At 50.3% G+C, this 19,014-nt stretch overlaps 1 protein-coding gene across 3 annotated transcripts in view; it reads right to left on the bottom strand.

The window, feature by feature from the left end:
• DENND3 (DENN domain containing 3) overlaps positions 1-19,014 on the bottom strand; it is a 55,092-nt gene that overhangs the window by 26,529 nt on the left and 9,549 nt on the right. For all 3 annotated transcript variants that reach the window (XM_036922823.2, XM_057497664.1, XM_036922834.2), the window contains exons 4-10: positions 17,895-18,037; positions 15,218-15,329; positions 11,174-11,293; positions 10,638-10,856; positions 7,363-7,478; positions 1,707-1,862; positions 146-242 (exon numbers count right to left, since the gene is read on the bottom strand). In XM_036922823.2, coding sequence (XP_036778718.2) covers positions 146-242; positions 1,707-1,862; positions 7,363-7,478; positions 10,638-10,856; positions 11,174-11,293; positions 15,218-15,329; positions 17,895-18,037 — 963 coding nt within the window. The remainder of the gene's footprint in view (positions 1-145; positions 243-1,706; positions 1,863-7,362; positions 7,479-10,637; positions 10,857-11,173; positions 11,294-15,217; positions 15,330-17,894; positions 18,038-19,014) is intronic.

The following is a 19,014-nucleotide window of genomic DNA, read 5'->3' as shown; positions in this document are numbered from 1 at the left end:
GATCAGAAGGAGCCACACTGAAACAGACTTTGGAAAGCTAATACACTTAATGAGACATTGACAGATGCCGAGAATACTCCATGGTTTAAATACAGAGAAGCATAAAGGACAGAACACACACACACAAACCCCACACGCCTCCTACCTGTTTATAGAACAGCTGGTCCCCTGGAGCTCTTGTTTTGAGAAACTCTTCACTATTAAATACTCTGTGTTCATAATTCAGGTGATTCTTTACTTCCCTGACAAAGAGAAAGACATCCTACTGTTGAAATACATAAAAACATATTAGCAGACAAATGATGGGAAGTACGCACTTTGCAGAGCCCTGTTCTGCAGACAGATCATTCTGACCCCGAGTGGCACGGTTTGGGCACATTTGGGGCAGGCTGTTTTGTTACTTCGAGCACAGCTCTTCCAGAAGGAACATCACTGTTGTCTTCTCTCCAGGCCCTCCAGCTCTTTACACCAATGGAAATGCAATAATCAACAACCACTTGTACAAATAAAATGTAGAGTCCAGGGTGCTGACGTGAAGGGGCAGCTGCACTCGAGGGCTGTGCTGCTCGGCAGCCGGCCTGACCCCCACGGCCCACTTCACCTCTTTGCATCCCATTTACTTACCTGTAAATCTCTGGGCACTTCGGCCGACCTGTGGTCTCCCAGATCTAGATTAATGGTCTGAAATCCAAATCAGCAACCTTACAGGGCATGTTCAGTATGTAACACATCACTGTTTTCCTTCGGTCAGGAGGAAAAAAGTATTGCATCGAAGGGAGATCAAGTTTTATAATCTATAACCATATTTTCTGCTTTTCAATGAATTCACCAAGCTTGTAAAGTGTCCAAAAAAAAAAAAACTTGTTGGTGAGCTTTTTTTTAAAGAAAAGGAAAACATACTTACATCCACACAAATTACACTGTTTTGAGAAGAGATAACACAGCCTGTGTGTAATACACTCCATTTTTTCCTAGTTATTTGCTTTATGTAAGTACATACACCAAAAGAATGCAGCCACTAAAGTCTGGGACTTGGAATAGTCATGGTGCCATCAGGTCAGCTAGCAAGGGTCTAAGCTCGCAGGTGGAGGGTCCCTGCAGTGCCTCCCCGCAGGCTCGGGGAGAAGGCAGCGGGGAGGGATGGGGCAGACCGAAGGCTTCTTCCTAAGACTAACTTCACCAAAGTTACACATTCTCATACGTTCCTTAAATGACTGTGTATTTAGGCCAGAAATAGCAAGTCAGTCACTGAAATAAACACACTTTACTAGCTCCTTAACCGACTCTAGCACGAATGTAAGCTCCCGATAGCGCACGGCAGACAGCAGACAGCAGACAATGAAAACCACAGGAATCCGGAGAAAGAAACATCTGTCCGACGGGCTGCATCCTGAGAGCCCCAGCCCAGCGGCTCCCCCGGGGGTGGACTTCATTCCCGAAATGGTCTGTCCACCCCCCACCCTGGACCGCCTGGCCTTCCACAGCACCATCACACACAAGGGGTCACCTGCAGGAGAGGCCTGGGCAGGGTCTGAGTAAGTACAGGCTCCTGGTGACCTGCCGATAGGCGACCATCACAAGGAAAGAACTGGCGGTGGTGGGGGCGCCTCTCGCCTCCTGGTTCCCTGAGCTTCGGGGGCTGCACCACTGTGGAGCTGCGAGTCGGCTGGGCACCTTTCACAGACACTAGAAATGGCCCCACATACCTGAGGATGCTGACCAGCAGCTGCAGGGTGATCTGCTGTATCTGGCTGTTGAGGCGCTGCTGCCAGGCCCGCCTGCGGGCTCGCCCACTGTTTGGATCCGTGCTGGCACAGAGGTGGGCAAGGTCCAGCTCATGGTGCAGCTGCAGGCTCTGGACCCTGGAAGGGGCACACAGACGCTGACCACAGGCACTATGTTACGGGACCAGTTTACTGGCAGGGAACGCTGGGAAGGGCACTCGCTCTCACCAGGCAGGTCGGCACTTTCAGGAGGCTCAGGTACCTTTCCTTAACTTTTGGGGGTCATAAAAAGGCATCCACCTCCCAGCGTAAATAGCTTATTGGTGCAGAAATCACAAAGGCCTTGACTTTGGACCATGCGCATTTTTATCACGGCCGAATCATTCCACCCGCCTTGCTCTAACTGGGCTTCCAGGACAGCCAAGAGCTTCTAGCTCGGGCCACCTCTCGGCTGGCAAGGTCAGGGCTGCCGCAGAAGGATGGTGCCTCTCCCCAGCAGCTTCCTGTGCCCACGCCCTGCAGGCAGGACCTGATGTACCAAGCGTCCTGTGTCACCACTCTTGACCCACCAGGGGACGGCCACTTTCTCTTCGGGAGGCACTTGGAGACAGGGATCCAGCCACCTCTGTAACCATGAGCCAGCACCTAACAGAGCCCAGCCTCCCAGCACCACCCACAGCCACACCTTCAGACAAGACTCTGGAAGGGAGGCAAACAGGTCTGCAGTTTTGTTTTGTTTTGTTTTTTTAAAGACCATTTATAAACAAATATCTAAGCTTGGATTGACTGTTCTGAAGAAATGGTGAATAAAATGTTACAGAGACCAGTTTACAAAGTTAAAAAGTTTTTGTTAAGAAACCATAACTTCTAAAAATCAAGGAATGCACTATCTCCACTGTTCTAAATAATTCTTTTATTATTTATCTGTTAATGAAGAGTTTCCTTTTTCCTGGCAAAAATTTGGAAAACTTATAACTGCCAGTTGTAATATTCTGCTCTTAAACACATTTTGTTATTGAGTGAGATATTTCTGAAAGCTGGCTTCTCTTGTTTTCTTTTGACTGACTTTTAAGTTGCTTAATTGCAATATGTGTTTTGTCTCACAGTGATTCTCAATAGTCTGCTTCTTGAAAAAAGAAAGAAAGATACTTTTTCTTTGCAAAGAACAAAACTAAAAAAAAATTCTTTTGGAAATTTCAAATATGCGTGAGAGATAGAACAGTGAATCTCCATTAATCTGTCACCCAGTTTCATCATCTACCAAGATTTTGCCCTATTGGCAATATTTACCCCTCCTTTGTTTTCCTTTGATAAAGTATTTAAAGGCAAACTTTGCACATGGTGTTGTTCCACTCATACATCTTTCAATATCTTTCTCTTAAAATATAGACACAATATAATCACAGTCTTGCTACCGTATCTGTCAGAATTCCTGATATTATGTGATAGCCTCTCCACAATCAGGCTTCTCCAGTTGTCACTAAAGGTCATTTGACAGTTGGTTTCGATTGAATCAGGACTCAGACAAATTCCATATAGTAATTTGGTTGTTCTTGTCCTTAAATCTCTTTTAATCTGAAGTAGTCTTCTTGCTCCTTCCATTTTACCTTCTGACTTGATGCAGAAACTGCGTTCATTCCTTAGAATGTTTTCCTTCAGATTTCTCTGTTTCCTTTGTGGTGATGTCTAATTTGTTCTTCTATTCCTTTCTTTCAGTAAATGAGAGCTGTCTCCAGGCTTGTTTTCATTCTTTTGCCTGTTTTGGCAAGAACACTTCATGGGGGGACTATGTTCTCCATGTTGCTCGTTGCCTCCCATTGTGCAGCACATGGTGTCTGCTTTTCTCATTTGTAAGGATGTGAAGATTGATCACTGGTTCTGATGGTAACAGCCTGTCTCTCCATTGTTCTGCTCTCCATTGTCCTTTTACCTAATGCCTTTATCCATTGATGATGTTGGGTGGGATTGCAAAATGTTGATTATCTAGTTCTACTTTTACTTTCCCATCAGTTAGCTTGAATTCTTTGGCAAAGTTAACATTTCTCTTCTTAAACAGACTATATAGTTAGCATACATGTATTTCTTCCAGGAAAGGTAGAGTAAGCGTTTAATTATTTGCTTTAATTGCCAACCATCACTCCTTTAGCCCAAAGTCCAGTTTACTGTTAATAATTCCTTGAAAAACCCATAGCTGGCTGTCAGGCAAAGTTACTCACTGACCAACCTCCCCTTTGTCAGTTACACCCAGGCAGCTGGCGCTTGATTTAAACATTGCCGTCGGGTTCTTGAGCCTAATGGATCGAGACCAACCCTCTCTGAAAAGGTTTCTGAAAGCATACTCCAGGTCAGATTGCAAACCTGAAAAGGTGTGCAGATTGCGCAGCCAATGCGTTAAGGTTTGTTTTCATAGCATGCCGACCATCTATGTGAAGTGTTAAAGTCTATGTCACACTCCTTCATGGTTCTTCACAGCTTGAAACCACAGATTTGCTTATCATTTGATTAATGTTTTCTCCAACTAGACTGTCATGTCAGGAGACAGACTGGGTCTGTCTGGTCTCCTAGTTTAAGCAGCCACAACATTTTTGGTTTTAAGAGACAGAAACTCCAGTTCACTATAGTAACAGAAGGAGAAATTATTTGAAAGGTTGTGGGGTATGTCCTTGCTTGACTGATACTTGAAGAACCTCCAACTGCTCTAGGGATTTCAAGGACTTCAGTGAGGCTCAGATGTCTTCAGCACTCTGCGTCCTTTCTTCTTGCCTCTGATTGACAGCTTTGTTCTCCCAAACACTTCCATGTGGTGGTAGTCATGACAACCAGCTGCGCGAAGAGATGTTTTAACATCAAGACTCTGGCCCATCCTGAGATGTGTGTTCATTTTTAGACCAGTTACCATCTTCAGGGAAGTGGGTATTCTTGTCAGGTCTGCAGTTTTAAACACACAAATAAGCACGCCCAGCACATATCCCTCCTGCCAGTATTTCCAGAGCCCCTGCTACATGCCAGGCACTGTCCAGGTGTGGGATGAAAAGCAAACATGCAAAGTCCCGGTGTGGGGCTTGCATCTGAACAGAAGAAACAGAAAAGCAGAAAATGCACACACTGTGACGTAACGGGGAGGGGAGGCAGGGAGACGGCTGGGAAATGGCCAGGCTGGTGGGTGGAGAGGCCCGTGCCAAGGACCCTAGACCTGGCAGGTGAAAAGCAGGGCCCACAGGCCCATAAGCAGACGGGGTGGGTGCTGGCAGGCTTGCTGGGCCCAACTGGCTGGAACAGGGAAGCTGCCGCTGGCACCAGGATGTCTCAGCCGAGACCAGTGCAGGTGACCACTCGCTGGGGGCGGTGTGAGCCACCGCAGTGCTCTCTCTCAGCCCCTGCTGGCCACTCACCCGCAGAACACAGGGTGCCACGGGGACTGGGCTTCAGTGAAACGCCACCGAACTGGGGACAATCCATCAGCTGACGGCTGTCCTCTGCCTGGAGCCCTGCTTCCCTCCCACCTGCGCATTCAGCCAGGCAGCCTGAGCTGGCCTCTGCCCGTCAGCGGCAAGGGTCCCTGTCCCTGCCCCCCCGGGTAGGGAAGGGCAGGGAGGACACAGCCAACATACTTCTGATCCAGCTGAGGCAGAGACTGCAGAGAGGGTGACAGGGAGCAGGATGGTGGGCGTGGAGCACACAAGTACGCAGGTTTCACCTTCTAAGTTCATGCAGGCAGACATTCCTACCAGGAAGAGGGGCGGGGCTCCTTGTCCCTCCAGCCAGACACCACGTGTGAGTGGACACTGGCCGTGCCTGGGTCACAGTCTCGGCCTTTTATAGCCACGCCCCTGACTGCACACGGGCTAGTTCATGTTTATAAAACAGTCTCCCAGGCGAGACAGTAAGACACAACACCCACCATTGTGGGGTCTAGCCAGTGGGAATACAACCCGCTGTGCATATTCTCAACTGCTGACACTAACCATGGACAAAGCGAGACCCCCGTCTTACTGGGGACGCCCCACCACGCGAGCACTTGACAAGTGGCGCCAGACGCTGCCAAGCACCAGCCCTAGACCGTCACACTCCCAGAGTCAGGCGGGACACCCATGCTTATCAGAAAGTAAACAGGCAGCAGGAATGCAGGTTTCGCCTTCGAAGTTCATGCAGGAAGACATTCCTACCAGGATGCCTTGCGCGGGTCCCCTGAGCACAAGCCAGCAAGTGGCCACAGAGGAGACCCTGTGCGCCCCATGCCCACGCCCGCCGGAGGACAGGCCTCGCATCTGTGCTCTGGCTGTGCGGCCTCGTGAATTTTTTTAAGATGGAAGGCACAATAAAGGTTGCACTTCTACATAATTTGAAGAAACCATCCAGGCAGAATAGATAGCAAGGGGTTATGGGTCGAGTTGTGTCCCCCAAATTCATATGTTGAGTCCTAACCCCCAGCACTGTGCATGGAGAGTGAGTCTTCACAGAGATGAGTAAGGGAACTGAGGTCACATGGGAGGCCCTGACCTACTCTGCCTGGTGCCCTTACGAGAAGAGATCAGAACACAGACCCGCCCAGAGGGACGAGCAGTCGAGGACATAGGAGAATATGCCACCTGCCACCAAGGAGCGAGGCCTCGGGGGAGCAGGCCCTGCCCCGGCCTGACCGTGGGCCCCCAGCCTCCAGCACTGTGTTTCAGTGGTGTTTGTGTCGGCTGTCCCCAGCTGACTAACACAGAGTTAAGTGTCAGAGATCAGAAAAGGGAAGCCTGCAAGCCTGTCTATGGCTTGCCCATCCTCAGGGACTTCCTCGGCTCCCTCACCTGATCCCCCAACAAGCAATGAAGGGAAAGGTCATTTGCTGATGCGCTTCAAATGGCATCCAGGCATCTCCCAGAACAGCACAGCCGCTGTGCGGGGAACGCCGCGAGCAGCCTGCAGGCCAGGCCCAGGACCTCGGGTATCCCCGTGCAGACCGCCAGGCCGTCTGCAGTGCCAGGGAGGCCTGAAAGCAGGCTCTCCCCCACTATCAGATCGGATTCCCAAGGGGACAGTGCCTGCGGAGCAGCCCCAGGGCCCATCTCGCCAGGCTGAGCGGGTCGTCGCCCTCCTCCAGAGAAAGCAGCCAGCCTGGCCCTTTGGAAGAAGTCTGCTGATGCCTGATCAGGGCCAGTGAAGCCTAGCAGTAGGGATGGAGCACCAGGAACGGTGTGAGGTGAGACAGGAGAGTCAGAGCTCCAACGGAGCCCCGGAGGGCGGAGGGACAACAGGACAGAGGCGCTCACCCTCAGGGCCGGCTGACGGCTCCCGGCAGAGCGGCCTTGTCTGCTCTGCGCCTCAGCCCACTGTCCTGCCCCGGGGGAGGGCGTAATCGAGAGCTCGAGGGAGGCAGGGGAGGCAGGGGCGGAGCACGTCCCAGACCTGGGATCCTGGGGCACAGTTGGTGCGGGAGGTTTCCCGGGGCATGTGTCTGCCACCTGACTCTGTGGGATCGTAATCAGTATTTAGAAAAGATCAGAGTGAAGACAAATGACTTTCATTTTTAAACATTCACAAGTAATTTCCAAAATGATAAGTACACAAAGCACCTATCAGCAACATAAGATTGGAAAAGAGCCTGAGAACTGAAGAGACACTGCCACACACACACCACTTCTGCATTTACCTCTGAATGAACGTCTGCGCTGCCGCGAGGGGGACGTCAGGAATGCCGATGTCATCGTCACTGGAGCAGCTGATGCTTCCATTATCGATATTTATCAGAATTAAACCATCAGCTTCCTACAAAATAAGTTTGTAAAGATTGATGTAAGACTCTAAATTTGCATATGTGTTTGAAAACACATTTTGCAATGATGAAAATAGTGTTACTATTAATTAAATCACCCTATGTAATATGCACACAAAGCCTTGTAATATCTCTGCTAAACCATGCAGTACATACCTTGAGTTAGGTTAACAAGATAAATTTGATTAAATAACATTTCTCTGAGTCAGGATTCCAATGCATGCTGTCAGGCTCTCAATTACCCTGGTGCAAACACACTGCACATACTACTTGAGGGAGCCTGGAGAGAACATTCCAGAACTCCAATGAGAGCACCCCTGACTTTCAACACATAGCGTGTCTACTTAGCTGCCCAGCCAGCTCCACCCCTCTAAGAACTGGTGACCACACACACTTGGCATTTTTGAAATATATATGGGTCACTTGAAAGGTCTTATCTATGACAAAATACACATAAGTCACACACTTGAGTTCTGTAATCCAACAGTTCCCGGAATGTGATGCTGGTGCCCCTCTGAAGGCCTCCATTGCCCACTTCATCCCTGATGCGCAAACACACAGACGGCCACCTGGGCAGGGCGCACGGCCTGCCTCGTAAAGCAGCAGGCCGAACATTTGCAAGTCTGGCACAAACACCCTACAGGGCACCTCCAAGATCCCAGTACCACTGACGAAAACCTCCAAACCCCAAAGCCCACACAAGTCTGCGGCTTGTCCTGAAATCTACCAGAACAGGTAAATCCCTGAAAAGGCTCCCCTCCTAACTGCTGGCTGGAGCTGCAAATGTGCCCAACAGGTTCCCTTCCGGAGGACCTGAAACAAGATGGCTTTCTCCCTAATGACTAAAAGAAGAGACACAGTTTTAAACCTCAGAGCATGGCCTGCATTTTCCTTGTTTGCAAAGCAGAGGGGGTTGTGTTTTTCCCTTCCTTCCATAAAGGGCTGAACGGCCTCTTCCCGGTTTGTCGCTTGGTGAGTCACTCACTGTGGCAAGAACAGGGAGAAGCCCGGCTCCTCCGCAGCAGGGGCCCTGGGCCAAGCACAGAGCTCCCCACTGCTCCAGGGATTTGCTCTAAAATGCTCCGGGGCCAGCGGGGCTGCACCTGATGACTGATGATGGCAGAAGTCGGGAGACAGCATGCATGCCTCTCATTTTTGTGCTCACTTAGAAATTTTCACAATGAAAAGCTACTTGGAACTGCCAACAGCACACGGAAAGGTCCTCACCCTTGCTGTCACTGGGGAAACACACATCCAAATTACAAGATACCACCTCTCACATCCCAGGATGGCTAGAGTCAAAAACAGATAATAACAAGTGCTCATAAGGAGGTGTAGAAGTCAGAACTCTCCTACATTGATAGTGGGAATGTAAAATGGTGCAACTGCTGTAAAACAGCGTGGCCACTTCTCAGACCCTTCAGCACCGGGCAACCACCTGGCCCAGCCGTTCCATTCCTAGGTATGTGCCCGAGGTAAACGAAACATATATCCACACAAGAACTTGTACATGAATGCTCACAGCTGCATTACAACAGTCAAGAGGCAGAAAGAACTCAAATGTCCACCAGCTGATGAAGGGATAAACAAAATGGCAGATTCATATGATCGGAACCTATTCGGCAACAGAGATAAAGTCCTGCTACTTGCTCAAAAATAGTATGCTACACGAAAGACGCCAGACACAAAAGACTACATATTGGATGGCCCCATTCACATAAATAACACGTATATGGAACAGACACACCCAGAGACAGAAAGGAGTCATGGTTCCAGGCGTGGGGGGAGGACAGAACGAGGTGACCACCAGTGTACACAGGGTTTCTTTGTGGGCTGATGAAAATATCTAAAACTGGTTGACACACCTGTATGAAGTACGAAAAGCCACTGAACTGTCCATTTTAATAGGGTAAACTCTGTCATGTGTTCCTTGTGTCTGAATAAAGCTACTGTAAAAAACCAAACGTGCTCTGCCTGCTGCAAAATCACAATATTTACTACAAACCCATGACATCAGCCCACCATCTAAATGTAGGCCACCTCCAGCCATCTTTACAGAACAGCTGCCTCTTACTAAGCACTTACTGTATGCCACGTGCTGTCCGACTCCTCCAATCCTTGCCCTATTAACGATGCTGGCACACTGCACGGGTCCACTTATACATGGACTGTTTTCAATAAATACTGTACAGATACTATAAATGTATTTTCTCTTCCTTACAATTTTCTTAACATTTTCTTTAGCTTAACTGTAAGAATACAGTATACAACACATATAACATGCAAAACACGTGTTCTTCAACTGTGTGTGGCAGCAGTAAGGCTCCCGGGCAACAGCAAGCTATTAGACGTAAGTTTCTGGGGAGTCTGAAGTTATATGCCGATGTTCGGCCGCATGGGTCAGTCCCTGACCCTACAGCTGTTCAAGGATCAACTGTATGCCTTCTTATGACTGGGACACTGAAGGGTTTAACATGATCCCAGGTCAGTCACTCAGGGAGTGGACAGCCACTGAAGGCGGCAGGACCCACAAGCTGACAACAGACTGCACGTCCACACGTGTCCCGGGAGGAAGGCCAGTCCACGGTATTAATGAACAGCAGAAGCGTCATCAAGAAAAAAGGAAAGAAAAATATGAGACTGTACCGAAGCAGCTCCATCCACCACGCCCCAGCCATGTGCCCAGCACTAGCAGTGGCCGCCCTCGGCTCACAGTACTGCCCAGGAGGACGTGCCAGGCCCACTTCACAGAGGCAGCCACGGAGGCTCAGCGAGTAACTCACTCAGGGCTGCAGACCCAGGAAGCGGTGGGGGCGAGGCTTGAAGCCGGATCCGTGCACTCTGACCCCTGCAGCCTCCTCACTGAAAATGTGCAGGAAACCGTGCGAGCTGGGGTGAATTTAAGTGGACTGAGCGACACGGGGTGCTGGCCCTCAGGACGCCACGGCCATGAACACCACCCCCCAACGGCCCACCGGGAATGGCACAGGGACAAGGAGATGCTCCGCCATGTGCGTGTGGCGCCTGGAGCACGAAGGCACTGTGACTGCCCTCTCCCCACGTCCCTTCAGGGCACCACCAAGTAAACACCCAGCAGTTTCGCCAGGCGCTCACAAGAACCTAACGTTGTAACCCCAACGGCGACGCCTCACCTTGCTGACCTCCTCAAAGTGGTCGAGGTGGCAGCCCATGAGGAAGGACGTGGGCGCCATGACGAAGTCCAGCATCTGCCGGGACAGGATGGGCACAAAGGGGTGCTGCCACTGCAGAGGGTGCAGGTAGACCATGAAGCACTCGGCCACCAGCGTCAGCAGCGCCCAGCTGCGGGAGAAGAACACGACCCGCTGCTCCGTGAGAAGGCAGGTGAGGACCTGGGGGGCCAAGGAGACCATGTGCACACTCCAGGCACCCCCGCAGTGTGCCACCAGCAAGACCAGGAGCCCTGCAGGTGTCACCCTGCTCTCCCTGCTCCACCTGCCAAACGAAGGCCACCCTGCCCCACAGAAAACCCTGTTCACAAACAGTGTACACTGGCAGTGGACATCAGCTTTAAGCAAAACAATAAACATCCCCGGTACACTGCACCCTGTGGGGCATGCCTGCATGTGACTCCCCTCTGATACGACAGGAGCTCTGATGCCCCAGTGAGACGGCAGCATGAGGCACTCTCAGGTGGGGGGGTGCCTACCTGCAGCACCTTCTCGGCGCTGAGGCACAGCAGCGGCAGGTGGAGGTCCAGGTCGATGATCGGGCTTTCGGGGTCCGCCCTTGAGGGAAACACGATCTGTAGTGGTTTCATGTTGAATATCTGCCATGGCCAATTTCTATAATTAGTTCCAGTGGAGGCTGAAATGCACTAACATTCATTATTTGGACACAGAAAGCACCTGACTTAGAAAACTTTTTTGAAGATGCGTGCTGTCGCCTTCTAAGTCACAGAATAACCAAACAGTCTAGAGACACAGAGCTGCCGAGTATGGTTCATACATAGAGTGCTTCCCATCTTTTTCAGCCAAACTTCCTTAAATTCTTCCATTAATTAGCAAACTGTTTGTTGGCAAAACAAAGAAAAAATGACACCTAGATAATACGTCCCAATTAGCACAAATTCTACATCAAGCCTGTTCAAATTCATCTTAGCTGGTATACATTATTCTCAGTTACTACTTATGTATTCTCTAAGTATTTTCAATTTAATAGAGCTCCTTAAAAACATTTAATTCACAAAAATTTGAAGAAAGGCACTTGATTTTTCTAAATGATACTATTTTAAGATGACACTTCAAATTCGATACCCACAGAACAGGCTCCATGTTCAAGGGCGCAGCAGCCCCTCCACAGAGGGGCCGGACCAGGGGCCAGAGCTAGGGCAGCAGGCTGGTGCCCCCGGGGCCCGCCCAGCCCTGGGCCGCCCAGAGCGGGCAGAGGGGAGTGAGCTCAGTGGGGGCACAGCACTGGGGAGAAGGAAGGGAAGGGAGAGCCCGGGCCGGCCACCCGCGGGTGGGCGGCCCTCCCCAGAGAGACAGAGCCCCGGGGTGCGGGCTGCGGGGGCTGCCGAGCGCCACACTCACTGCTCACACATCCTCACGGTCTGCCAAGGCATGGTTCTAAGTGTATTCTCATGCCAAAAACATACTGAAAACAACAGAATATGCTTTCCGATAGCAAGGACGCTTCCAAGGGCCTCCCAGCATACCTGGGGCCTCTCTGCCTCCTTGTCACCCATTTGTCTACAGAAGTAAGACCCATGGAAAGGCAGGCGGAGTCACTCAACAATGAGAGCCTATATTTTCAAAAATAAAACAAAATAGAGTTAAATGTCCAAGTTGTGATGAACTATTTATAAATGTGAAGTTTAATGAAAAACCCTCCTCAACATTTCAAAAGTAAATGTGCCTGCCAGCCGCCCAATCAAAGATAAGAACCAAGCATGGGAGCTGACCACCCGCCCGGGACGCCGGTGAGCCCTGGACGGCTCGGACCCAGGGGTGGTGTTCATGGCATGAAGACGCACACCCTCTGAGATGGGTTCCATTGTTCCACCCACTTCACAGACAGAAAAAGTGAGAAGAGAGGATATCTTTCAGGTAAATCCTTTCCAAATTTCAGCTTGACTGGAGCCCCAGAAAAATAACAAGCTCCAGCTTGACTGGAATCCACATACAAAGCAACATAGAAATGGCTGAGGCACAGTAAGAGGGAAGGTGTGCGTCTCATGGGGCACAGCCAGCAGTGCCCGTGCCTGGGAAGCAAGGGGAATCAGACCGTTAGTGGGCAGCCAAGCAGAGAGGCCCAGGGAAGAGGGGCCCGGATGCCTTTGCTGTCGTGCTGAACTGGGCCCCTCACCCCCGTCAGCGCCGTCGGCGATGACCGGGAATGGGAGGTAACAGAGCTGCAGCAGGGCGCGTGCACGCCGGGCAGACACCAGAACTCAGGGCCGTTCTCTACGACGGCCTCTAAACGGACATTCGCTTCCGCGGGCTCTGGGAAATACTGCCGCACGGGCTCCTGATCAGATGAGGACCTTGGCTTCCACTGACCTCACAGATGTCTTCAAAACAGTAAACAGTAAACACAATATCCCCTAAAACAGATCGTGACCATTATATCAACTCGGACCCAACAGCTGACTGGGCTTCTCAAGAGAGGGTCACTGTGACAAGCTGACCCAGACCCGGCTCATTCAGACCGACTCACCAGACCTTCGTGCAGAGTCGGGTTTAATGGACGCTACTGGCTAATACTGAAGCCTGGTTCGACTTTTCACCCACTCACTGAACAGCTGCTGGAGCGGTCACGTGCCGGCCACGGTAGAAAGCCCCAGATGCACAGCTCCAAAGAGTCTCTGCCCTCATGCAGCTCAGTGTTCAATGAAGAAAACGGACATTGAACAAAAACACAAACACAAGCCTTAACTACAGACTGCGCCGAGTGTGCAGGAGGAGCGCTGGCTGGGAGACGGCTCGGAGGCCTTTCCAAGAACAGGAGGCAGATGGTCCGGGAGACGAGGAGCCGGCCAAGAGAAAACGAGCAGGGTGGTCCTTCTGGGAACAGGCGCAAGAGCCACACGCCAGCACCTGTGAGGGACTCACAGCCACCCATGCGCCCCGAGAACAGTGAGCGAGGGGTGAGCGACCCAACACAGAGCTGCATGGTGACAGGGCCAGGGGCACAGGGCTGGGTGAAGGCACACAGCGAGAACCACTGTGGGGTGTTAGGCATAAAAGGAGAGCCCAACTGGTAGATTTAATAGTCTTTCCAGCCACTGTGCAAACGATGAACTAATGAAAGGTCAGGAGTGGAAGTGGACAGAGCAGTGGCTCCCCCAGTCACGCATGTGGGAGAAGCCGGCAGCCAGAACACGTGGGGGCAGCGGCCGTGAGCACTGGAAGTAAATGCTGGAGGTAGGTCGGTCCCATGGGAGCAGTGGGGTGAGCGTGGAGTGAAGAGAAGGGGGTCAGGAGCGACCCCCAGTGAACTTTCCAACTGGGGATGTGAGAGAGGAAGGGACCAAATAGTAATTCAAGATTTGAGATACAGAAAGCTGGCACCATTACTTATGTTCAAAGGCAGACCCCAACACATCACAGTCACCCCAAAACCACTCGGACCTCTGTGGTGCTCCCCGCTGCATCGGGCACTCAGTGGGCACTTGCCGACTTTACAGAGCAAGAATGCAAACTTTGATGACTTCACTGCACAGTAAAAAGTTACCAATTATCCACATAATAAAGTTGTGTACCTCGCGCAAAACAAGAATCCAATGTTTCCTACACAGGCTTCTGGGAGTGGAGCCACGCAGGCAGGCAACCTGCTCTGCCCTGGGCCTAGAACGTGTCTGGCAGGATGCTCCCCCAACAGACTTCAGGATTTAAGATAATATTTAAAATACACATTTTAAGTTCATATCACATGTCTCCTGATAAACAAAATTAATGTTTCAACTGCCAATAATAAAGTGTAGAGAACCAAGATTTATACATAGAATCCTCCAGAAGGGACTAAGGTAATGAAACCAACTCAACAATTACTATACATTTCAGTGTTTATTTAATGGGTGTCTGATCTTTAAAAATGGAAGCATCCTGTGGTTAAGCTAGTTTGGAAAATGTTGAGCAAAGCATGTTCCTTCACACAGCTTAGCCGTCTGACCTGTTACTTAAAAGGGGGATGTGGGCTGACTTTTCCTCTGACTTTCCTTGACCCTAAAGCCCTCGTGTCGTGAACAGCCAGGAACAGCTGAGCACCAGTCTTCCACAAGGCCCAGTTTGGGAAATACTCGTTTATTAATTAAATACCACAGTGGTGCTGTGGCAACAAAAGATATAAAACCAGATACTTTTCAAGAATCACACTGGATAGGAGAAAATACTAACAAATTAAATATAATTCCCAATATTCCAGACAAATAAACAAAAGGTAAATTTGTAATTCAAGTGAATTCTGTGTGTTTTCCACTTACCAAGTAATGCACTGACATGTTAACTACTAAAAGGCCTATTACTACTCACGCCGTAACTATTTATCATGAGGCATTCCGCAGAATTCAAGCCTACATATTTGACTCTTCACCTTCAGAAAAAAAAAAGCATATAAAATGCCTCTCTCAGGAACTTGATAAGAGTAATTTAAGCAAAGCTAGAACTTAAGAAATAGTTTAAAACACTTAAACCATCTTCATCGTATCACTCTCACTATTAGCAAAGAAAAACGTAATTCCAGATTTAATTACCAGATGCAGCGGTCCAGGTGGCGGACTAGGTATGAGAGATAATTTTGCAGCAAAATCTCTGATATGATTGTCAACTTCAAAATCTTTACAGAACTTCAGATGAGTCAATAAACTGAAATTTAAAAAGAAAAAAAAAAACATGAAATAAGATGTTAGAATCCAGTTATCGTCCTTAGGATTTCTAATCAAAGCTGAAACCTCTGTAAGGGGCACACCAGCAATGCTGGATTTTCCATCAATGGCAGAAAAATCTGGATGTCGGACTTACAGGAGCCTGGCTGCTGGGGACAGAGAGGCAGAGGGGTGGGGGGCGGGGTGCTGCCTGTTCTGCTTCTTGACCTAGATGTTTACAAAGGTGCATTCAATTTGCAGAGTCACTGAAATTGACACACTTTACTACATGTGTCATACTTCAATAGGAAGTAAACATTTCAAAGTGTATGAGAAAATCTGTTTCTACAATGTGTTGACTTTTTACGTATATAAATTTTAAGACACCGTGGGTGAGTGGTTGCCTGGGGACAGAGGGACTGGGAACTCAAAGGGGACATGAGGGACCCTTGGGGGGTGATGAAATGTCCCATATCTTGAGGGCGGTGAGGTTCCTCAGGTTGTCTTTGGTTGGTGAAGCAGCCAAGCATACACTCAAAGCGGGTGGGTTCTACTGAATGTCAATTACACCTCAGTACAGGTGACTTTTAGGACTTTAAATGTGAAACTACACATAAAAGTGTGCACACACATAAAGGAAAAGCCCTAGGAACACTACTTTTCTAAGATTACAAAAGCAGACAGTCTTGTGAGTTCTCCAAAAAAATTATTTGTCCACTCATTTGCCTTATTTGTTCACCTGACAGATATTTTTGACGATTTACTATATATGGCAGGTCCTGGGCTGGCCCCGGGGTCCGGTGCAATGGGGGCCAATGAGATGCAGCTCACCCCTCAGCCAGGGAGTCCTGATGGGGAAGGAGGGGCGCACTAGGCCGGACGCTGCCACCGTGCCTGCCCAGGGCAGCCGTGGAACTGACAGAAGGCCCAGCAGATCCCCCGGTCAGGCAGTCCCAGGGGCTGCCCAGGACCCCCACCTTTCACTCCTCCCAAGGTAGACTGGACACGGCCACCACCCCCAGCAGGAGACAATGAAAAACATGCCCAGCACGCAGAGTCCTCCATATCTGCATCTATTATAAAAATATAATAGCATGAAGATAAGTTTTAAAAGGAAAAAAAATCTGCTGATCTAATTCCCCAAAAGACTAAATACATTCTTTCCCAATTTTTGACATTAGGAAGGCATAGTTTTTACATTATCACTATAGTGGAACGAATTTTTGAAAGCATATAGTTTATGTTTCTTTACGGCACTTATAATTTCTGCCATTGCAGTTCTCTAGCAGAATTTTCTAGTCCTCATTATTTAGCAATGACCATTAAAAGAGAAAAAACTCAAGAAGCATGAAAAATTAACACACTTTTCAAGTTAAATATACGTTTGCAATAATGTCACACAGGAAGATGTCTGCTGCCAATCACACTACAAAAGGTCAGTCACTGAATGAGCACATTTCAGAAAGACCAGGAAGGTGGGCAGCCACCTCCATCCCACCTGCCTGGTAAGGGCGGAAGCCACCTGGCTCTTCCCCATTCATTGCATTTGATAAAGCCTGGGCTAACCCGGGGTCAACTCCCTCTGGAGCAGGACCATGTCAGCTCTGTTCTCCCAGATCTTGGAGGTCTATGTCAAGAAAACACAGACTAGACCAAAACTATGTCCAAACACCAGCCACGTTTTCAAAAATAAAACCTTTCGAGGCTGGAATTTGACTTTCAGCTTGTCAGTCGGATCAGGAAGGGCTCCCGCTCGGTTCACATGGTTATCTGCTCGCCCCTGCGACCAAGGCGTGAGGTCCAACAGGATCGTCCTCTGCGGACAGCCCCCAGGGGCGGCAGTGGCTGTCGTCCAGGTCATGGCAGCAAGAGGAACCTCTGCTGCCTGCCCTTCTCTTTAATCCATCCACCACAAGCTGAGACCACTCCCTGTGAGAACCGGAGGGCAGTGCACACACCCAGTGGGGCTGGACCGTGTCTGTACTGGGGGCCTCCACGTGCCGCAACCACACCCCCAACAGGCCACAATCACACCCGACACCACCACCATCGCCCTCTGACACCACATCCAGACTCCAAGACCACAGCCACACACCCCAAACGGTATCACAGTCACACCCCAAAACACCACAATCACACTCCCCGACATTACAATCACACCCCAGACAATAGGAGTTGCTTGGGTTCAGTGCAACGTTCCCAATTTTTAAAAAATTCTCTACCGCCTCAGGCCCTCTACTCAGTATCAGCATTTAGACAGTAAAAAATTCTACCTAGAAAATGTCGATAAACTCATTAGAGTAACATAGCAGCCTCTGACTTTCTCATCCAGGAAAATAATTTTTCCTGATTTACGTCACCTAAAGCAACAATTAAACCATCCACACACGAACTTCACGGCCAATGGTCTGACTTCATCTTTCCTTTCCTGTCTACCCGTTCCCTGCAGCATCATTTACAAAAGAGTCTGGGTTTTCACAAGAGCTGCCGCGCCAAACCTGGGCCCGCGCGATCCCCCACTGCAGGTGGCGGCCAAGGACCGAGAGGGCGCCGGGTGGCGGCTCACCAGGAGAGGCAGTCCTTGAGGGCGCTGTAGTAGGGGGACCTGGAGACCACGCACACCGCGAAGGGCACGAAGCCGCCCACCACGCCCGGAGGCGGCTGCAGCATCTCCCGGTGCGCGCTGCCGTTGTAAAAGCAGCACTCGTCCTGCGGGAGAGACCACTCATCAGCTCCTGAGCTGGGAGACCCCCCTGCCCACCCTCCGAGGTGCCAGCGTCCAGGCAGGGGGGCTGCAGGGGCTTGGCAGAGCCCTTGCCCCCCACACGCCCGGCCACGCTCCCCCAGGTAGGTTCCCCGCCACGAGGAGCAGTGGGCCTTCCCCTCAAGGCCGAGGAGCCCCACCACGTGCCTGCTCCGCTCTGGGCACTGAGCCAACAGATGGTAGGCCACGTCCCCGCCCCAGGGCGGCCTGCAGCCCGGGAGATGCAGCACCCCAAATCGGACGGTCGGACCCAAGCATAGGGCACAGCTTGCTGTGGGGCCCCCAATCCGGACCCCAGTGGGGGACTCTGTGGGGTGCTTCACAGTATGTACGGCCTGACAATAGCTTCAGCTGAGGACTGTGTGACCTTTGGGTCTTTGTGAGCCAGGCAGGTTAAAGGAGACCCCAGAAACAGCGGCTGCATCACAGTCGCCCCACCACCGGTCCATGAATGCCCACGGCTCCCCAGTGGCTGCTGTGACCTTAGGCGAGTCACTTTACCTCTCTGCCACTGCCTTCTCATCTGTAAAACGGGATACGCTAACAGTTCCCAGCCTCACTTGCCGTGCATATGCGTTAGTGTGGTACTGGACCTGTGGCTTACAAACGTGGGCTGCTGTTATGATTACTACAATCCCTGTTCCCAGGAGGGGCTGGGTCAGAGAGCCAGTGGAAGGACAGGTAAAGGGCAGGGTGGGCCTCAGTCAGAACAGACCAAGTGAGCAGCAGGATACCCAAGAGGAAGGAGCAGTGCACATGTGGGGCACAGGGCACACCCAAAACTGTGCAGGCACGGGGACAGGCAGGAAAGGGGCTGTGCACACCCCAGACAGGGACATGTACAGGGAACAGCCACATCTGGTGATGTAATGCAAAATCGAGCTCTTGCTTTGTTTTTAAATATATTTAATGATAATAAAAA

The sequence above is a fragment of the Manis pentadactyla genome, chromosome 3 (assembly GCF_030020395.1).
Source record: "Manis pentadactyla isolate mManPen7 chromosome 3, mManPen7.hap1, whole genome shotgun sequence".
Taxonomy (NCBI): Eukaryota; Metazoa; Chordata; class Mammalia; order Pholidota; family Manidae; genus Manis; species Manis pentadactyla.
The sequence above is the reverse complement of the archived record's forward strand: the minus strand, read 5'-3'. Positions and strand labels throughout refer to the sequence as shown.